General features: G+C 28.1%; 1 protein-coding gene across 2 annotated transcripts in view; it reads right to left on the minus strand.

Moving 5' to 3' along the window:
• LOC107451889 (Ubiquitin specific protease 32) overlaps positions 1-17,022 on the minus strand; it is a 103,400-nt gene extending 86,378 nt beyond the window's left edge. For both annotated transcript variants that reach the window (XM_043050113.2, XM_043050112.2), the window contains exons 1-8: positions 16,800-17,022; positions 6,892-7,019; positions 3,512-3,617; positions 2,880-3,001; positions 2,634-2,793; positions 1,762-1,893; positions 1,556-1,663; positions 336-460 (exon numbers count right to left, since the gene is read on the minus strand). In XM_043050113.2, the coding sequence (XP_042906047.1) occupies positions 336-460; positions 1,556-1,663; positions 1,762-1,893; positions 2,634-2,793; positions 2,880-3,001; positions 3,512-3,617; positions 6,892-7,019; positions 16,800-16,857 (939 nt within the window). In that variant the 5' untranslated portion in view covers positions 16,858-17,022. The remainder of the gene's footprint in view (positions 1-335; positions 461-1,555; positions 1,664-1,761; positions 1,894-2,633; positions 2,794-2,879; positions 3,002-3,511; positions 3,618-6,891; positions 7,020-16,799) is intronic.
• Positions 17,023-19,656: the final 2,634 nt, after the last annotated feature.

Raw genomic sequence — 19,656 nt, forward strand, 5'->3', positions numbered from 1 at the left:
CCCACACACACACATTAATTGTTGTCTCTCTAAAATACCTTACCTTCAATGCATGGTCTAATTCTGAGTGATAAAAGAGCAACATTTTGTTATAAAAAATTGAGCTGAAAAATTGCTCCTATCAACTATAGTGATTCTAAAAAATTAAGGACTTTTTAAAAACCTTGTACCAAAATTGAGGTTTTAAAATTGAGGAAAATTAAGTACTTTTAAGGGCCCTTTTTTTCCAAAATAAAAATTAGGCAGTTTTTAAGGACTTTTAAGGACCGTGGAGGCCCTTACTTATGTTCATTTATTCTATTTTAAAAAAAATTTTAAATAATATTTGAGCTCACAATTGCTTCATTTCGACACAAAATTCTATTTTCATTCTTGACAAACAGGAGAACTTGCACCATGTTTTTAACTTCCTCTTCTGATAAAATTCCATCACGATCTTGATCAAAAATTTTGAAACAAACTGAAAAAGGAAAAAATTACAGTTAAGAAAGCATTATAAATAATGATTTTTTTTCCACAGAAAACATTTAGATTTATAACTTTTTATTTCATTTTTGTTTCTAAAACAGATTAAAATTTTAGAAAAGTATAAAATAAAAACTTACAATGACTAACTCATAAAATCAAGCTTTAAAAATGGAAAACAAAAATGGAAAAGTAATGGACTTTAAAATGGAAAACCTTTGAATTATTTTAAATTCAATTTTTGCAAAAGAAAATTTACTTAAATAATTTTTTTAATTGACAAACACATTTTTGAATCAGATTTGTTTCACAAAATTGCTCCATAACAAGTAATATAATTAAAAATAATAATACTATTGAAAGTCACAGAAGCCAGTTAATACCATAAAGGATATTAATTTCGGTGCTGTACATTTCACATTATATTCAAATCATATCCCCATTAAATTCAAATGACCTTACATTTTTTTTTGGTTCCACTTCTACAAAAATATGAGTACAAACAATTAGTCTTCTATGGAACTATACATTAAGAAGGAAACTGCTTATTACACACTGTAATCATTACAACCATTGCTAACTATAAACATAAATTTATAACCAGTTTTTTTTATTTATTATTATTAAATTAGTCAACAAAAAAAATTTCTAATTGTAGTTTCTTATGTTATTGCCCACTTCTAAAACTGTTAACAATTTTCTGATGCATCTTAATTTAACACAAAATAAAATTTTAGTTATCACAGTAAAAACTGTGGTCTTTATTTATTTGTGGAGTTTAATCAATTTCTTTAATACCTTTCCTACCCTTAATATAAATAGAAAATATGTAGAGATTCACATACTAACAAAAAACTGAAATACATAAAACCCTTTGTGATTGTATTAATTTCAAACTAAAGAGTTGTGCCACCAAAACTCAAAAATCATCAAAAGTTAAAGAAGTAAAAAAAAGGGTATTTTTCTTATTTTTAAATATTTTTTACATAACATAAAACACCTGACCTCAGGATGCTCAGGTTTATACAAAAAAACTGTTCTTACATGCACCTCAAAAATTATGAACTTTAAATAAAATAGAGCAGCTTACACTTTTGTCTTTCTGTCAGTGGACCTCGACAACAAGCTGAGATTCCACAAGCCATCTCTTTAAAATCAATATGTCCATCTTGATTTTCATCAAAAGCATTAAAAATGCCTAAAACAAATACCAGGCATGTAATAATAAAAACTGGAAAACTGGAAAAGTTGAACATTAAAATAAATTCAACTGTTTCAAATGAAAATAAAAATTACCTTCACATAAAACGAGTGGAACAGGAGGACAGATCAGAGGTCTTAAAGTTTCTAAATCTAGACGTCCACTTCTTGATTGTGTTTTTAGAAGCCAGTATCTTTTTTCCAAGTCAATTATGTCTGATTCTTGCACTAAATAAAATAATAATGAATTATTATTGCTAAAAATTCTTGCAACTGTTTTGCATAAGTTATTAGAACACAATGTTAAATTTATTACTCGTTTGAGTAAAAGCTACATTGTATTTTATTTAAATTTTCACTCATAATTGCCTATTCTGCCTGTTATTACTGTTGGTATTCATTACCTTAAATACCTTTTGTTGGAACTCAAGTTCATTACTTTGCATAGCAAAGTTGAACTTATTGAACATTTTCTATTCTAAATGAAAAATTAATTATTATAATATAAATTTTACATATCAAAGCAATAAGTTCTTGAAATTTAGAGTGCTAAATTTCAATAAAATATCGTATAAAAGTCTAAATTTAGCTTTTAAAACCGGCTAAATTTTAATATATATTGGAGTATGTTCATTTATGTCGAATTTATAAGTTTAGTTTAAATGTTAAAACTTAGTTTTAAAGTTAAAATGCATAACCTATTTAGATAAAATATCTCATTTGAAAATTCTAATATCAGTTTCATATTCTCTAAAACTTTTTAATTCACATAATTATCAACTAGAAGTTATTTGTTAGTTTGATATTTTAATATTTTTATTTTAAATGAAATTATGATTATTCTAATAAAATATGTTTATCTTATTGTTTTAAGTGAATTCCAAACATTAAATTCTTCTAAAATATTTATTTATCTATAGGACAGTTTTCTTGAATTTCAAATAAAAAAAAGATCTGAAAATCCTTACAATGAGTGACTCCAGCAAGTGTCTGATAAAAAGTGGGTGTCTCCAACTCATTAGAGAGAGTAACAGTGTCCTTCTCCACCAATAGCCAGTTCGTAAGTGAAGTTGCATCTCGTCGATGCAAAAGCCAATCTTTGAATTCTTCAAATGTGACACGCTCACTCTAAACAACAAAAAGAAAACGTTTAAACCAATGTACAAAAAATGACAGATATTAAATTTTTTAAAAAAAACTGATTTAAATCTTACATCTGAGAAACAATCGGCTATCGCTTCAGGAACATATCCATTATCACAAGCTTGTACCAATCGGACAAGGTTATCTTTGTAAACATGAGTACCAGCTTCATTACAACACAAACAAAAGATAACTGCAAAATTTTAAAGCATTTCATTCAATAACCAATTCACAATTTCCTTTAGTTACATTTTCAGTTTTTTTTAAACCTCAAATTTCATAAAACAAAAATATATATCTCATTAAAAGCAGAAGTGTATTGACTACTTTCTATTTCATTTTAAAATTACTGAATTCCATACAAAGCAAAGGTAAATACTGATTTATAAATTTCCTCTTCTTATATGAGAGACATTTAGAACAGCTAACATTATTGGAACTCCACAGCACTTATTAATCACAGAACTGCTAAAGGGGCAAAAAATAAGGTTACGTTGAACGTATGACAAACGTAAGGCAAAATCTTTCAATAAATTCTAAATAAATTATAGAGATAGATTTGATAGTCTGTAATACACCCAATCAAATTCTTAGTTTCTCCTTTTATACTGATAATAACAATAGAAAATTTTTTCAGAATTATTTCAAACTGAACATATTTTTTATCTAATGAAAGCATTTAATCATTGGAAATTTAACTTACATTTTATTTTTTCGGGTTCTTCTCCTCTTGTTAAAAGAACTAATCCACATAAAAGGTCTTTGAAACTTATGCCTTTACTAGTACCACCACAAGCTTGAAAAATATACTAAAAGAAAGAAAAAATTAAATAAAAGATATTGAATGACTGAGTTTAGTAGTTAGCTAAACCTTAAATCATAACTTATATTAGCATTATTTAATGAGCTATAAAAATTAATTAATATTAATATTTTAAAGGCAAAATATAAACTTTCTAAGTATTTCTAAAATTTTATAATCACAGTTCGTAGAACTTTAAGAATCCTCCTATTATAGTAACAATTTTAACTACCACAGATAGAATACTATTTTAACATCTATTACTCTACAAAAGGATTCTCCAACTGCTCATTAAAACATTTTTATGTTGAACACAAACCAGAGTTCTTAACAGTTTGAACCATGAAATGCCAAAAAACCTATACAATGATTGCATTTGTGTATTGGTATAAATATTATTATTTAAATTTATAATATTACATTGCATGTTGCATTTAAGATAAAATATTAAAAACAAATTTTCTTAAACAATTTAACGTACATTGAAGTAAATATATTGAAAAAATAAATGTAATTTTCAGACTTTTTAGAATATTTATTATAATAAAATGTAAGTTTTTTTCTTTTTAGAATTTTTTGTCAATTAAGTTTTTTAAAAAAAACTTTATGTTTTGAGTTAAATTGTATGCAGCCGAAGGCTTTAAAATTTACAAATTTTTTTTTTTTTAACCATAATGACGAAAAAAAATATTTCAATAGAATGAAAACTAAAATAAGAATTGCGCTACATTTTTTATTTCATTACATCTAATTAAAAATATCTTGAGAAGATGAGGGATCTAAAAAAACTGACAATAAAAGAAAAAAGGAATTTTTATTAAGTGAAACATATTTTATTTTATATTTGCACAATAGTATTCACATATCAGTTTATATCTATACATAAATTTAATTTTTTAAATCAAAACTTCCCATGCATTATGAATGCTTAACTACTATGTTAGTTTTTTGATGGCTTTAACTAGTTTTTGATGTCAGACTCTAAAAAACCCCTTCTGATATTTGGACATTCATCAAAACAAAGTTAAGTAAAATTGGTTATTTTAGAAAGAAAAAAAAAAACTATTTTTACTCAACTTCGAAACTACACCAAATAGGAAACTTGATTTTGTTCTGAAATTAAATTGAAAGGGCAAATAATGTGCCTTTTGACAATTGGGAAAGTAAAGTGAAAGTAGAAAAAAAAAAATTTATTTTCAATTTTCCCTCTATTTTCCAGGTAGAAAACTTTATCTTCTTCCAAAATTGTAATGAAAGAGCAAACAAAGTGATTTGCCCCTTCTAAAATTCCATTTCAATGTGCAAGTAAAGAAAGTCAAGAAATATTTCATCTTTGAAGCTATTTTCCAAGTAGAAAACATATTTTTTTCTGAAATTAAAGTTAGGGGGCAAAAAATGTGCTTCGTCTTTCAGAAATTTAAGACACTTGCAAAAATAAAGTCAAGTAAAATTAATAATTTTAGGAAAAAGAACTTTTTTTTTCAACTTTAAAGCTATTTTCCAAATAAATTTTTTATTTTCCTCTCAAATTAAGATGAAGGGGTAAAAAATGTAATTAGCCCTTTCTGAAATTTAGACATTCAGGAAAATAAAGTCAAGAAAAATTGATAATTTCCGAATAACAAAATGTTTTTTTTCAACTTTGGAGCTATTTTCCAAATAGAAAACTCATTTTTCACTTAAATTTAAGTGTGGGTGGGTGAAAAATGTGTTTTGTTTCTTCTGAAATTTACGCATTCGCGAAAATAAAATCAAGTAAAAATTGGTAATTTTAGACAATTTTTTAGAAAAGTTATTTTTCAAACAGAAAACTTTATTTGCCTCTAAAATAAAAGCTAACCCCTTCCTTCTCTCTCCCGTGAAAATGACGGGGTGAGGTTTCGCCCTCTATTTCTCGCCTCCATGATATTGAGGGCTGGAGTGTTCAGTAGTAACGTGCCAATAAGAATAAAACTAATTCATTTCTTATTTTATTTCTCATTTTACACACCAGATGGAAGTACCAGGATATTTTTAAGGTAATTGTAGATAGTTAGTTTACCTTAAACTAGATGACAGCACTAATCAAATACGTAATACAATTACAAAAGTAAAAAAAAATAGGCACTTTTATGACCGTTTTCTTGAAAATTAACTGATCGGTAAGGGGTAAAGTGGGGGGAAATCTGTTTCGCATCTTATGAAATTTAGACATTCACAGAATTATAATTTTCTGAAAAAGTTTTTTTTTTCTTCTTTTTTTTTCAACTTCGAAGCTATTTTCCAAATAGAAAACTTTATTTTCCTCTTAAAATAAGAGGGGACAAAAGAACGTGCTTTGCATCTTCTGAAATTCAGGCATTCACAATAATAAAATAATAAAAGCAAATAAAATTGATTATTTAAAAAAAAAATTTCAGTTATGAAGTTATTTCTCTCTATAATTAAAGTGAGTGGCAAAAAATTTGCTTCACATCTTCTGAAATTTAAGCAATCATGATATAAAATCAAGTAAAATTGGTAATTTCAGGGAGAAAAAAATATTTTTTTCCTACTTCAATGCTATTTTTTCCAAATAGTAAACTTTATTTTTCTCATCAATAAAAGTGAAGGGTGAAAAATTCTGCTTCAAAATTTCTGAAATTTACACATTCACGAAAGCAAAGTCAAGTAAAATTGGCAATTTTTTGGGGGAAAAAAAACTTTTTCTCAACTTTAAACCTATTCTGCAAACAGAAATTTTTTATTTTCTTCTTAAATTAAAGTGAAGGGACAAAGAATGTACTTAACCCCTTCTGATATTCAGACATTCGTGAAAATAAAGTCAAGTAAAATTAGTATTCAACTCTTTTTTCCAAATAGAAAACTTTATTTTCCTCTAAAATTTAATTGATGAGGAAGATATTGTGCATCACCCCTTCTAAAACTTTGGCGTTCTTTACAAGAAAGTAAAATAAAATTGGTAATTTCAAAAAAAGAAATTACTTTTTTTTCAACTTTGTAGCTATAAATTTCCACCCTCCATCAAATAATATATGAATTTTTTGCAACTAAACTCTTTAAATATAAACTTAAGATACTAAAGAGTACATTTCTTTTCCTTTTGCACCTCAGCTCTAAAGACTTATTTAATTAATGAACTGAAAAGACCACCTAGTAATGACAGATTTGACACTTTCAACTGTATGTTTGAGTAACAACTTTCTCTTAAAAATTTAATTCACAGTGAAATTGTATAAGAAACTAAAACAAAATTTTAGGTTTACCAATTATAACAATAATGAAAAAAAAAACACACTTACTTCAGCAAGTTTTAAAGGTACAAACTCTCCTAGCACATCTTTAATGAAGCCAGGTTTTGTTATAACACAATTTAAATTAGCTGATCGCTTGAAAGCATCTTTCAATCTACGTAATTCAGCATCAGTTACTGAAATGAAAAATAATTTATTTAATTACAAACTAAAAGAAATAAAATGTCATTCAATAAAATATAAATAAGTGTCAAATAAAGAGCTAAAAATGAACTAAACAAGAAGAAAAAAAAAATTTCTCTATAATATGTTTTAATTTGTTTTAATTTTGAAAATTTATTTTAAAGATCTTTGCAAAACAAACATTTTTTTAAAAATTTTCAAATTTTTTTTCCATACCCTTAATATGGATAATAAAGGTGGAAAAAATTTTACTGATTTTACACTGTGTCATATTTATAAAATAATAAAGAAAAATCATACATTCATTCCTTTATACTTCATGTATTAAAAAAAGTAAAAATTATTCGATTATTTATTAAATTTAAAAATTTATTAATCTTTAAGCAATGCTTTTGAGCAATTTCAAAACTTTTTAGAAATAAAACACAAAATATTTAATATTAGACATTAGAAGTTAAATAGTCGTAAAAAAATTAAACTATAATGTGCTTTGACGAGATTTATGATAATTTTGTATTTTTGACTTATTTCGATGAAACATAATCATAATTGAATAAGTAATTAAAGCAAATTAAACTATGGTAAACAAAAGACTTTTGAATGAATTGAATGTGCATTTCCTACCATGTTATTTCTTTCAGGGCTCGAAAAACCGCCCGTCCTTGGTGGTCAAAAGTTCCCCGTGGGACGAATTTTTTGAATCCGACGCCCGCGCGGACGGGCATTTTCCCGTTAATGTTAGTGATACATTTTCTATATGATGATACATTTTCAGTATTTGCATTACTGTATAATGTAATCCTAGTAACTACTAATTCATTGTGCAATTTATATAAATGTTTGTAATAAATAAGAGAAAATTATATTTTTATTTATTTAGAAGCTATGGGTTAGTTTCAAAGGAGGACGGGTATATTGTTGGACAAGCCGTCCTCAGGGAAGGGTAAAATTTCTGAGTTTTTTTTAGCCCTGATTTCTTTATTCATATATTTCCCATTTTCCTGAATTTGGCTATGCAGGTTATGGAAAGTTCTAGTTTGTGTGCTTTTAAGAGGATGCATTCATAATTTCTAAGTATAGTAACAACTTAGAGTAGAAACTATAAAATATTTTAACATTAATAAATTTCATAAATTTTCAGCCAGAATTATTAATCCTATTAACTTTTCATTATAAATTGTTAACGCTGTATTATAAAGCATGTTATTAAATAAATAAATAAAAAAAAGCAATACGAGTGACAGATTATCAAATAAAATTTATAGTGAAAAATAATTCACTTAGCAGCTGTTTCATATATAAGTACGTTAACACACTAAATATGTTTCCTTTAATGATTTCAAAATGTGTTGAACTCATTACTAAAGTCAAGGTTGAAATTCGATAAAAATTTTATTTTAACATCTCTCATAAAGATGTATGATTTTTGAAATTTTATCATGGATGATAACATGGTTTTTAAATCTCCATTTATGAAAAGAAATACAAATAATTTCAGATATCAAAAATAATAATGCTTACTATTTTAATATTTTGGTAGAGGTATATAGATGTAAGTCGGGTAAACATCCAGTGAGTAGGGTATTTATAAATAGGTATTTACCCCAGTCTTTGGTAAATACCCAAAATCAGGGTTTTTATAATTTGTCCTATTTAAAACATGTAACCATCATTTGTCTTGCTTATAGTTTTGAACACAATATAACATCTTTACTTTTTAAAAATGAAGATTAAAACTCTATATCAATTCCAGAAAAAATATTTCAAACTATGAATACCCAGTAGAGGAACTACATCATTACATTAAAAAATAATGTGAAAAGATTTGCATTGTGCAATATCACAATGTAGACTTAATGTTAGGTAAGTGAAAATTTAGATTTAAAAAAAAAAAAATTTCTGAGACAATAGTATAAACTGGATGAAATAGAATAAGCATAGGTAATGAGCTAAAAATTTCGTAAGTTTGTTCCTTTCTATCAATTTTATAAATTTAAATAATATAACTAAAACTAGAAATTTCATAAATTTTTAAAAAAATAATAATAAATATACAACTATTTTATTTAAAATTAATAAGTTTCTTTTTTAATGTTTAAAATCATTTGGTATTTTGTTTAAATAGTTTTTCCTGCATCGTATTAGAAACAATAAAAATGATTTTTTTTTAAAAAAAATCTTTCATATTTTAGTAAAATTTTTAAAATTTCAGTTTCAACAATAAAAAAAATAACAAATAAATAAATAAATAAAAAAAAAATACTGAACTATGCAATTTAACTTTCATATCAATGAACTATTTTGCAAACTATGAGCAAAATAATTTTTAACCTTTAGAATGCAAAACAATTGAACATGAGGTAATATAGTATTATTTGTTAGCTATAATAATAGTTGTAAGACTAATTAAAAACAAAGTATGATAAAAGACAAACATCTTTATTGAGGGCGAACTGAACTTCGACTCACAAACTGGGATCTCAATCTATAAGATGGTAAGAGAGTCAAAAGTTCAGTCTATCAGGTGGACAAACAATTTGGCTGGAACGGGTATTCACGAGATAAAAATGAGAAGCAGGCAAATATGGATATTCATTTCGAAGGCTGTCATTTGTGAGCTGGCTGTCTCACAGAAAGGGATGGCAAAGTGGTTGGATTTAACACCACTTCACAATCCACAAGAATATTAGCTTCGGTGGTAAGTAACACTTCAATCTTATAGTGGTATATCCCTCCTTCAAGAGTGGATATAATACTGGATGCTTCTGTAGTTGAAACAACTGTAGCAGGAACCCACTTTCAATTATCTATTTTGAACTTTACCACACCACCCTCCACAAAACAAGGTGAACAGTTTTTTAATGAAGTTGTAAAATTTTGTCACTGTTTCTCCTTAGCCTGCTGAAAGGAAACTGTTGTAGTCAATCGTTGTAAACGTTTAGCTGGATGTAATAGAACAAGTGTACGAGAAGGTTGACCAAAAAGTCGTTCACCAGGAGAAGGCAAACCTTGTCTTGGGAGTATTTCTAGTAAGTTCAGAAGTGCTAATCTATAGTCACTTCTTTCTATCTTGCATCTTTTTAAAATTATTGCAGTTTGGACGTTATCTTTCTGCTAGCCTGTTAGATTTCAGATATCTAGGGCTTGAAGTTAGTAACTTAATTCTCCATTCACGTGCAAATTTTCGAAAAAGGTGGGATCTATACTGTGATCCATTATCAGTGTCCAAAACATTGGGGATTCCATTAGTAGTGAATGAAGTCTTTAAATAATTAATGACATTTTCAGAATTCGAATGATTTAACTACTTAAAATCGAACAAACCAGAATAACTGTCAATTATTAGGCAGAATGTTATGCCCTCAATTTCAAATAAATCTGTGGCTACTCTTTGCCAAGGAGATTGAGGAACTGGTTTTCTCAGCAACAGTTCTGTTTTGGGAGCAGATGATGTTTGTTGGCAAACAGCACACTGCAGTACACATTCTTCAATGTCTTTGGACATTTCATGCCAAAAAATGATTTCACGTGCACAATGTAAAAAAAGGTTGATTCCAAAATATCCCAGAAAAATATACTTCAAATACTTACTGTGTAAAGTCTCAGGTATGATAAGACGTTCAGCTTTAAAAAGTAGATTTTCATATGAAGACAATTCTTCTCAATAATTCAAATATTTACTATATAATCACGGGAACTTCAATAACTGTTTCAGGTCAGCCATTCATAATTGCAGATTTTAATTGTTGCAATTCATTATCTTTATGAACAACACTCACTAGGTCGGTTGAAGTCGGGGACAGCGGTAAGCATAGGACGACTACAAAGGTCTCAACATCTTCATATTCAGATGATTCTAAGACATGAATTACACAGTTACGACTAAGAGCATCAGGCATTGGTATCCGTGAGCCATGTTTATAAATTATTTGTGGAGAATACCCGAGCACATCAAATAATATACGCTGTAAATGAGCTGGAGCCAAATGTAATGGGTTGTTAGCGATTGCTTTGAATGGTCGTCTAATGAGTCGTTTAAATGATTCGTCTCAATAATTACTGGTTTAATGTAAATATAGTCATGAAATTCCTTACATCTGTGTAACATAGCATGTGTCAGAAGTTCTTTCAGTTACACAGAGCTGCCAAAACACTCTCTTCACTCTGAGCACTGTGAAAAATCTGGCATTTCCTGCATGTGCAGCAATGTCTTCTACTGTTTTAAGTGGAAAGAGACGACTCTTAATTACTTTGTTTAAATCAGATGGATCCACACGAATACGCACTTTGTCATCCTTTTTTTACTATCACTAATGGACTATTAATTTGTGTAGGATGCGTAACTGGTCTTAAATACTAAATTTAACCATAGAATCTATTTCCCTTTTTACTATGTCTCATAATTATGGTATTTTATGGGGTGAGTGTTTTAGTAAAGTTTGCATCTTCCCGAAACTCAATTGTCACATTAGAATTTTTTTATGCAGTTAATACCGTCGAATATTTTGTTTGGACATTTTATTTTACATTAATTCTTCTAATTCAATATTTCTTTTAATTAAACCAAGTTCTTCATGCCAGTATACAACAAAATCACCATGAACCACAATTAATTTAAGGTTTGCATATTGTTTATTTACTGTGTACAAATTACTTGTACTTCTCCCAATATTAGTAAATAGCTACCACTAAATTAATTATATTTTCTAACACTTGATCTTTTAAGTGGAAGACCTGGTTTATTTACTACGGACTTCGTACACAAACCAGTAATTCTATTGTTATCATTATCAACATTATTCAATAATTCATCTATATATAATGTATCACAAGCTAAATCCTCAACACTATCAATATCTTAAATATTATCTTCTTTCAATAATTTGCGAACTTTTCTTTTATGCGCATGAGTATATCATACTTGAAATTTACACTGTTGTGCATAATGTCCTTTCTTAGCATACGCCAGATAGGTAATATTAAATGCTGGACAATATCCAAACTCATTCGTCAAATTACAACATCAACATAAGTTCCTTAATTCTTCCTACTCATGGTTTAGTACTATCAAATTTTATGACCTGTTTCAATTTTGAGCATTTACTTCTTTTCTAAACTAATGCATACCTTTCAAGTGATTAGTAGCTTGTTCACTAGCCATACAAACTTCAATAGCTTTATTTAATGTTAGTTCACTCTCGATAAACAATATTTCCCTAATCTTATCTGAAAAAATTCCTCTTACAACTTGCAAAGTTCCAAAATTAAAAGTTCCGTGTTTACCTTATAGACATAAATATCGCTACATGAATTTCTGGCTCTTTGCCAGACAACCTAATGGCCGTAGCATAAAACTCAAAACGCTGTTTCCACACCTTCCACTTGACTGAGATTCTATCTTTGGTAATATCTAGTTCCTGTAGCAAATGTGCAAAACTTGAAGCACGAAACTTGAAGTTGCCCGGCATGGTTCCATCAAAACTTCTGACACCATGTAGTTTTATTTGTTAGCTATAATAATACTTGTAAGATTAATTAAAAATAAAGTTTGCTAAAAAACAAACATCTTTATTGACGGAGCTAGGCGATATGAGCTACTAGGTGTTGCCAAAACACAATAAGGAATAATGATGTTCCGGATGTCACATGATAGGCAGTTATTATTTAAAAATTATCAAATATGACCGAGTTAAATTTATTAAGATCTTACATTCTATTTTCAATTCTATGCAAAATATTGATTTTGAAATATTGTTCCAAGTTTTTAATTAAATTTGCAACATTTTATTTTTATTAAATATTTCTTTAAATTAAAATGTCTTGCGGCTTTCAATAAAAATACATCTTGTAATGGACAATATGAAAAATTTCATCAGTTTTTAAAGATAAGTTTTTCTCTAATGTTTATTTATACAAATAAGTAAAGAAGATAAACTTCCGGAATTTCTAATCTATCAAGTATTATTTTAAAGTTATATCAGTTAGGAATAAAGGATATTTGCAAATAAATTTTGGTTCAGATAAATTATTATATATTTTTGTGTTTTTGCTATCTATCTCACTTGCTATATCCTAATCAGACTTAAAATCATAGTATTTAATTCATTAAAAACATCTTTTTACAAAAAAAAATTTATAAATAATTTTTTCATTTACGAAAGTGTAATTAAATTCCAGCTCTCTAAAACAATAGGTTAATATATATCTGACTTATATTTCATGTAATAAATAAAATATGAAAATCTTTATTTTGAGTTATTTAATAAGTTAAATCATTTAATTTTAAATACAGAAAAAAATAGTTGTTCCCCTTCCCCCAGAACAGTTTTTTTAAAAGGGCAGAAGCATAAAAACCTATTAAATCTAACATGCACAAATATTGAAACATGCAGGCTAGCATTAGCCTATATTTTTTCCCTTTTGAAAATCCTATTAACATTAAACTCTTATATTTTTAATCAATTACTAATAACAATATAAAAACTCAAAAATTTACAGCCAATTTAAAAAAATTAAACTTTATTGTTTAGATATCATTACATCACAACTAAATAAGGATCCTAAAAGGATTACATATTATTCACATGTGCAGCTAAGGTTTTATATGATAAATTTTCAAAAACAAATTACTTAATATCTGGAAAAAAAATTGTATTTTGAAGACGTATTTTTGACAAAACTTTCCTAGTTTTGTAACAACAAATACCATAAATTGAAATGTCAACTTCAGGATGATTAAATTAAAGCCACTTAAAAAAAAAAAACTAACATACAATGATTCCAGTAATTTACATGTTCAATTAAAGGAATTTTTCTTCTTAGTAAATGACTAATTAACTATTGAGAATATAAGCAAAACTTATTAGTACTTTAAATATATATAATTTTGTAAAATCCAAGAGAAAGAGATGCTCATTGAATTTTCAAAAAAATTCAAAAATACCAAGATACTAGTGAATTTTGGGTATTTACCCAGGGTTCTACTCCAAAATAATTAAAACCTGAGTATTTTACATTTACAGGTATCAAACTTGTTAGCTTTTTAAAACTGATATAGAATGCATTTATTTTTTAAGCACAAAAGCGATAAGCCCAAATTATCTATTATGAAATACTTTATAACATATACAACTTATACTTTATAACGTAACAACTCTGAATGACCGAAATTGGCGATCGTTGACTTGATGCCACGGGCTGTTATCAGAAAATGTTGACAATCACATAGTAACATTGGTAAATGTCCAAAATATATACTAGGTCTAGTTTGCCACTGCCCGGTACACATTTGCTCAATATGCCCTACATCAATGTTTTTTTAAAGGCTCATTGCCATTGCCCGGTATACCCTACACTACACTGTTTTTTTAAAGTTCCCCAATATCCATTTAACCGGTACTCCAAACACTGATGTTTCTCCTACTCTATCATCATCAGATATTAAAATATTGATAACAGAAAGTGAGAGAATGATTCATTGACTCTGCTGATCTGTTCTTAAATTCAAATACTCCAGTATACATTTGCAACACACACCCAATACAGATTTTTTTTTTTAATATTAAGAACTACTGTGTTTAGTTACTTTAATTTATGTATCTATAATGCTTAGATAAGTAGGGTATTTTCAGATCAGCAACACTGAAACAATTATGTTTTTGGAGACATTTTGCTTTTAATTTAATTGCAGAAAGAGCTGATTACTATGGAAATTGTTTGAATTAAGAAGATCAATGTTCAGTGTTTTCATTACAGCGCGAGAATCTCGCATATTTTTTTCTTTTCTCGCATTAAAAAATAATTACAGAGAGAAATTCGCACATTCTATAAATCAATTTCAAAATTCGCGAATTTCTCGCCTTTTGGAAAAAGCTTCAAATTACGCCATTTAGAATAAAATCCGTTTCACTTTTCTTCTTGGATCTTTCATTATTTTCAACATCTGCCCCGTTATCTAGCTCCCCTATTTACCAGTATTGTTCAGAACCTTTTCGAACAACAGAACACAACCACGGAACCNCGTTATCTAGCTTCCCTATTTACCAGTATTGTTCAGAACCTTTTTGAACAACAGAACACAACCACACAGCCTCTTTCAGAACACATTTCTCTGCAACCACGTGTTTACTGTAGGTAAGGTTTCTTCATGTAAAAGGTTCAAATTTTTTATGCACTAATGTAAGATGGACAAATACCTTGTAAGGGCAAAATCTTCTATGATGATGCACCAAAAATATTCAATGCTTTAAAAAAAAGATGTTAAAAATGTATTATAATTAAAGAAATGATTTTTTTTCAAGAATTTTTTAGTTTTTAGAAATCTCACTTAACTTTTTGGATTCTCACCCTGTTTTTGAGAAAGGGTAAAAAATTCTGACCCATTTTTTTTCTATGATGAAAACACTGAAAGCAATATAAAATTGATATTTTTGCTGGATTTTATTCAAATGTTCTTAATAATTTAATTATTTTTATTACAAATAATAAGTAACCAAAAGTATATTTTGTGTTTCAAAATATTTTTTAAAATTTTTTTAAAAACATTAATGGTGATTTGTTCCAGTTATATATTACCATGGATAGATGTAAAATTTAATGATACATGAAATGATCTATCTAACACAAAAATTGCANCTCACCCTGTTTTTGAGAAAGGGTGAGAAATTCTCACCCATTTTTTTTGTATGATGAAAACACTGATGTTGTATAAAAAAAATGGCTGTGATCTTGATTTTGTAGTTAGAACATTTGATTACATTAGTGCGCTTAATAGATTTGATGAATGAAACACTGATGGATTCGATAAAAGAATGTCATGAGCCTAAAAAAGATTTCAAAAACGAATTTGATGTGAGTTATTACATATGATTAATTTTCCTGTTTTGTTATTTTAAGTAAATTACTTTTTAATTATAAATCTACATTTTTCCATGATTATTGTTTTTAAGTTTAAGTCTTAATAATGGTTTACTTTTTTTAAAATCTGGTTTCCTACTTGTCGTTTTTCTAATATTATATTTCATATTTCTTTATATCAATTTTCTTAGAATGTATATTAAAATTTAATGAATCTATTAAAGAAATAATAGATTTATATATACTATTTGTACATAACTAAAATAAGCGATACTTTCAACCTAATGGTTAATAAAATGGAAAATCATTTTGAAGAAATTTTGTAGCAAAAAATATTCCGATTCATTTTTTTGTTAAGATATGAATATAAATTATTTTTAAAAGAAATTAACAAATATTCAAGAATTATTTAAATATCAAACATGAACATTCCTTTTTAGAGAAGATATTTTATTAGACTAAAATAGCCAAATAGGAATCGGTTTCTAAAAAAGCGAGGATTTTATGTTTCCCTAAACAGAAACTACACTGCTATTGACAATTAAAATGTTCGATTTAAATCCTATTAGACTTATACTGTTGCATAGCTGTTAGAAATTATGTTGCCGAAGTCTATTAAATATATTCAGCATTTTAAGAGTTTCAAAATAAATTTTATTTTATGTCTATATACGACTCTGCAAGTTTGTACAAACGCATTCTGTCGAATTTGTTGAGCAACATATCAATATTTATCATTTATTAGCTGTATATTTTTGTAGTGACTTTTTGGTATATTTTACTTTATAAACACAATGAACTTGTCATTTCAATCTTTAAAAATAAGTGATCCATGACGTTAAGCCTAGTAGGCCACTGGGTTATGGGGCGATAAAAGATATTTAATTTAAACCACCCAAATCGCAAATGTGACCCACCTCTTTTGACTGCTTCTTCATATGATATACAACAAGGTTTAGAGTCCTTCGCTCCCATTTTAAATAACGAAAATTCGTCATTTAAATGAGATTAAAATTTATCATTTAGAACATTCGTAATAAATTTCGTCTGCACGGTCTGCACTCTGCTTTCCAAAACACCAATCACGAAATAAACAACAGTCAAAGACATGCCAGTTTCAGTAATCACATGACTTACTTTAATAAAAACTGGATTGAGGCCTTACGTATAACAATAGAAAAATTCTATAGATTTAACGTGACATCTTATGGGTATTTAAGAAAGCTATATAAAAGGTACTTACTGTTAACAAATAACTATTCTATGGGTCCCATCAGTGGAAAAAATTCAGGGATTCAGAGAGTTAGGACTTTCTTTTTGGAAAGTAATAATTCGAAATCAATATTAATATGTAATTTATTAAATAATTTGGATGTTTTATTTAAAATTTAAGTAACGTGACAGTGAGAAAAGAAATAGCATTTTTTTTTTAAAAAAAGAAGAAAATCCAATAATAAGGTTTCAAATAAATTAGAAAGAGGAAGTACAGAAGTTTCTCTCTTGATTTTCAAATAGATCAAGAACTTATAAATTAGGAAACTATATGGAACTGAAAACTACATTGAACATAGTAGTTCTATAAGAAAGCGTCATGGAAATTGTAAAAAATATTTGTGACAATTAAATACGGAAAATATTAAGAAAAAGGAAAATATCGTAGTACATTCCTATGCAACTGAAATAAGAAGGATCAAGACATGAAACCGATCTCCTCCTCAGATGGCGTATTCGAGCGTTGCGATTGAGCATTAAAAATTGCATCAATATTTTTTATTGAACTTTTCAATTCAAACTTGAATTGTGGTGCGCAGGAGCAATAACATAACAAGCATTTAAATTTAGTTTTATGAAAAATAAAAACAAAGTGTTGTTAAGACAACTTAATAATAATTACTATCTAGACGTTCCAGACATTGGGATGTAAAAGTATTAATGGATTTATATATTTTATATTAACTTGTAAATAACTGTGTATATTAAATGTTGTGATGTCTCCAATTTACTTCGTTTTTATTTAGCCAAAATCGCACATGGTAGGAAGATAGAAAACCCTCCCTTACAGAATAACCAAATTCAAGATAAAGAATTATATGTTTCGTTGATAACCATTCTCTACGTCTAAAGCAGTTTGCAGCGGATCGTCTCGCCACTACGACGATAACGAACTATCCTGAAATGCCGGTTTAGCACGAGCGATTAATTCTCACTTGGGCCGGATCACGCTATTGGTCGAAAATGACATCACTGTTTGGGGAAGAGACATGCTGTGTATTGCATAGTATTTTGGCGACAGATTTTATATTTAGTTTTCAAATGCGCTCTATTTACACCGGTATTAATGTTGAGTAATAAAGACAATATTCACATTTTGCACAGTTTTGTGGTAATTTTTTATTAGAATCTAAGTGAAATTAAACTATACTGCTTTTACGTCATTAGCAACTGGGGCTGTTCTAGAAATGCAGGGGGGGGGGGGCTAGCCCAGAATTTTGGTCATTACTTTAAACAAAATTTACGTGTTGCTTGATTATGAAGTTTTTAAAATTATTCATAACACAACTAAATTGCAATGTATAAGTAAATTTGAGCTTATGTTTATTTCAATTTTTGTTACTTCATAACTGCAAAAGATAATTCTTAAGGAAAAACAAACAAAACAAAAAAACGTATTCGTAATATTACTATACCATCTTATACAAAACATTTATTATTTTTAGCTTTGATGAATTTAAATAAATTAAAACATAAATATTGTCTGAAATGCTGAAGTGGACATTTACCTATCTCCCCACCCTAACGACGACATAATATTACGTAAACATTTACAAGGAATAAATAAATTCCGAGCGAGGAAGTGTGCATACGAAATTTGTCGCCAAACTAATACAAACACCAGCCAACAGCCACCATCTCCCTTCCCCCAAACAGTGATGTCATTTTCGACCAATAGCGTGATCCGGCCCAAGTGAGAATTAATCGCTCGTGGTTTACCGTGAACATTCAAAGTTGGCAACCCTGCCGCAGAGACAGTTTTCCTCCCTTCGTTTTCTCCCATTCGGGTTACAGCTTCGACCAGTGTATCGACATCTTCTTCACGTTTGTGCTAAGGCGCGCGTTTATTTATTCAGAATGTAAAACTTACTCATTTCTTATTTCATTAAATATGTTTAACTTTTTATCTATGACTGGCATACATTAATTTCCCTTTAGATGTTTATTTAACTATTTAATCTTTACCCAGGTAGCAAAAAGATATGATCTAATATCAGAAAGATGCAATAAAATACTGCCGTGCTAGAAAACGCAATACTCTTGAATCCTATCTTCTAATAGTAACATTCGAACTTTCAAAATAATCATCTATTTCATTACTTTTGGTACACTGCCCCATTTTGGCGAAAGGTTATCCCATATTATTAATAAAAAAAACAATTATTTATGAAAGAAAACAATAAATGAAATATTAATAAAAATATCAGTTTTAGACAATGTAATTTTATGCGAAAAAGCACAAGATAATATTAGCAGGGCAGAAGTTAGCTCAGTTCAGTGTTGCCAGATTGGGCTACAAGTCGGATTGGGCTACTTTTAAAAGTCCCCGCTACTGAAAATTGAATTTTCGCTACTTGCTACTTTTTGGGCTACTTATTATTTTTCGAACGCTACAAATCTTAAATATGCGCTACTTTTTTTCCTTACTGAAGGCTAGGAGGCTTCGCCCCCTGCTCTCTGGCGCTCGCTAACCCCCGGAACTGCTTTCGCAGTTCATTTCGG

This window comes from Parasteatoda tepidariorum, chromosome 2, assembly GCF_043381705.1.
Source record: "Parasteatoda tepidariorum isolate YZ-2023 chromosome 2, CAS_Ptep_4.0, whole genome shotgun sequence".
In the NCBI taxonomy this organism is placed as follows: domain Eukaryota; kingdom Metazoa; phylum Arthropoda; class Arachnida; order Araneae; family Theridiidae; genus Parasteatoda; species Parasteatoda tepidariorum.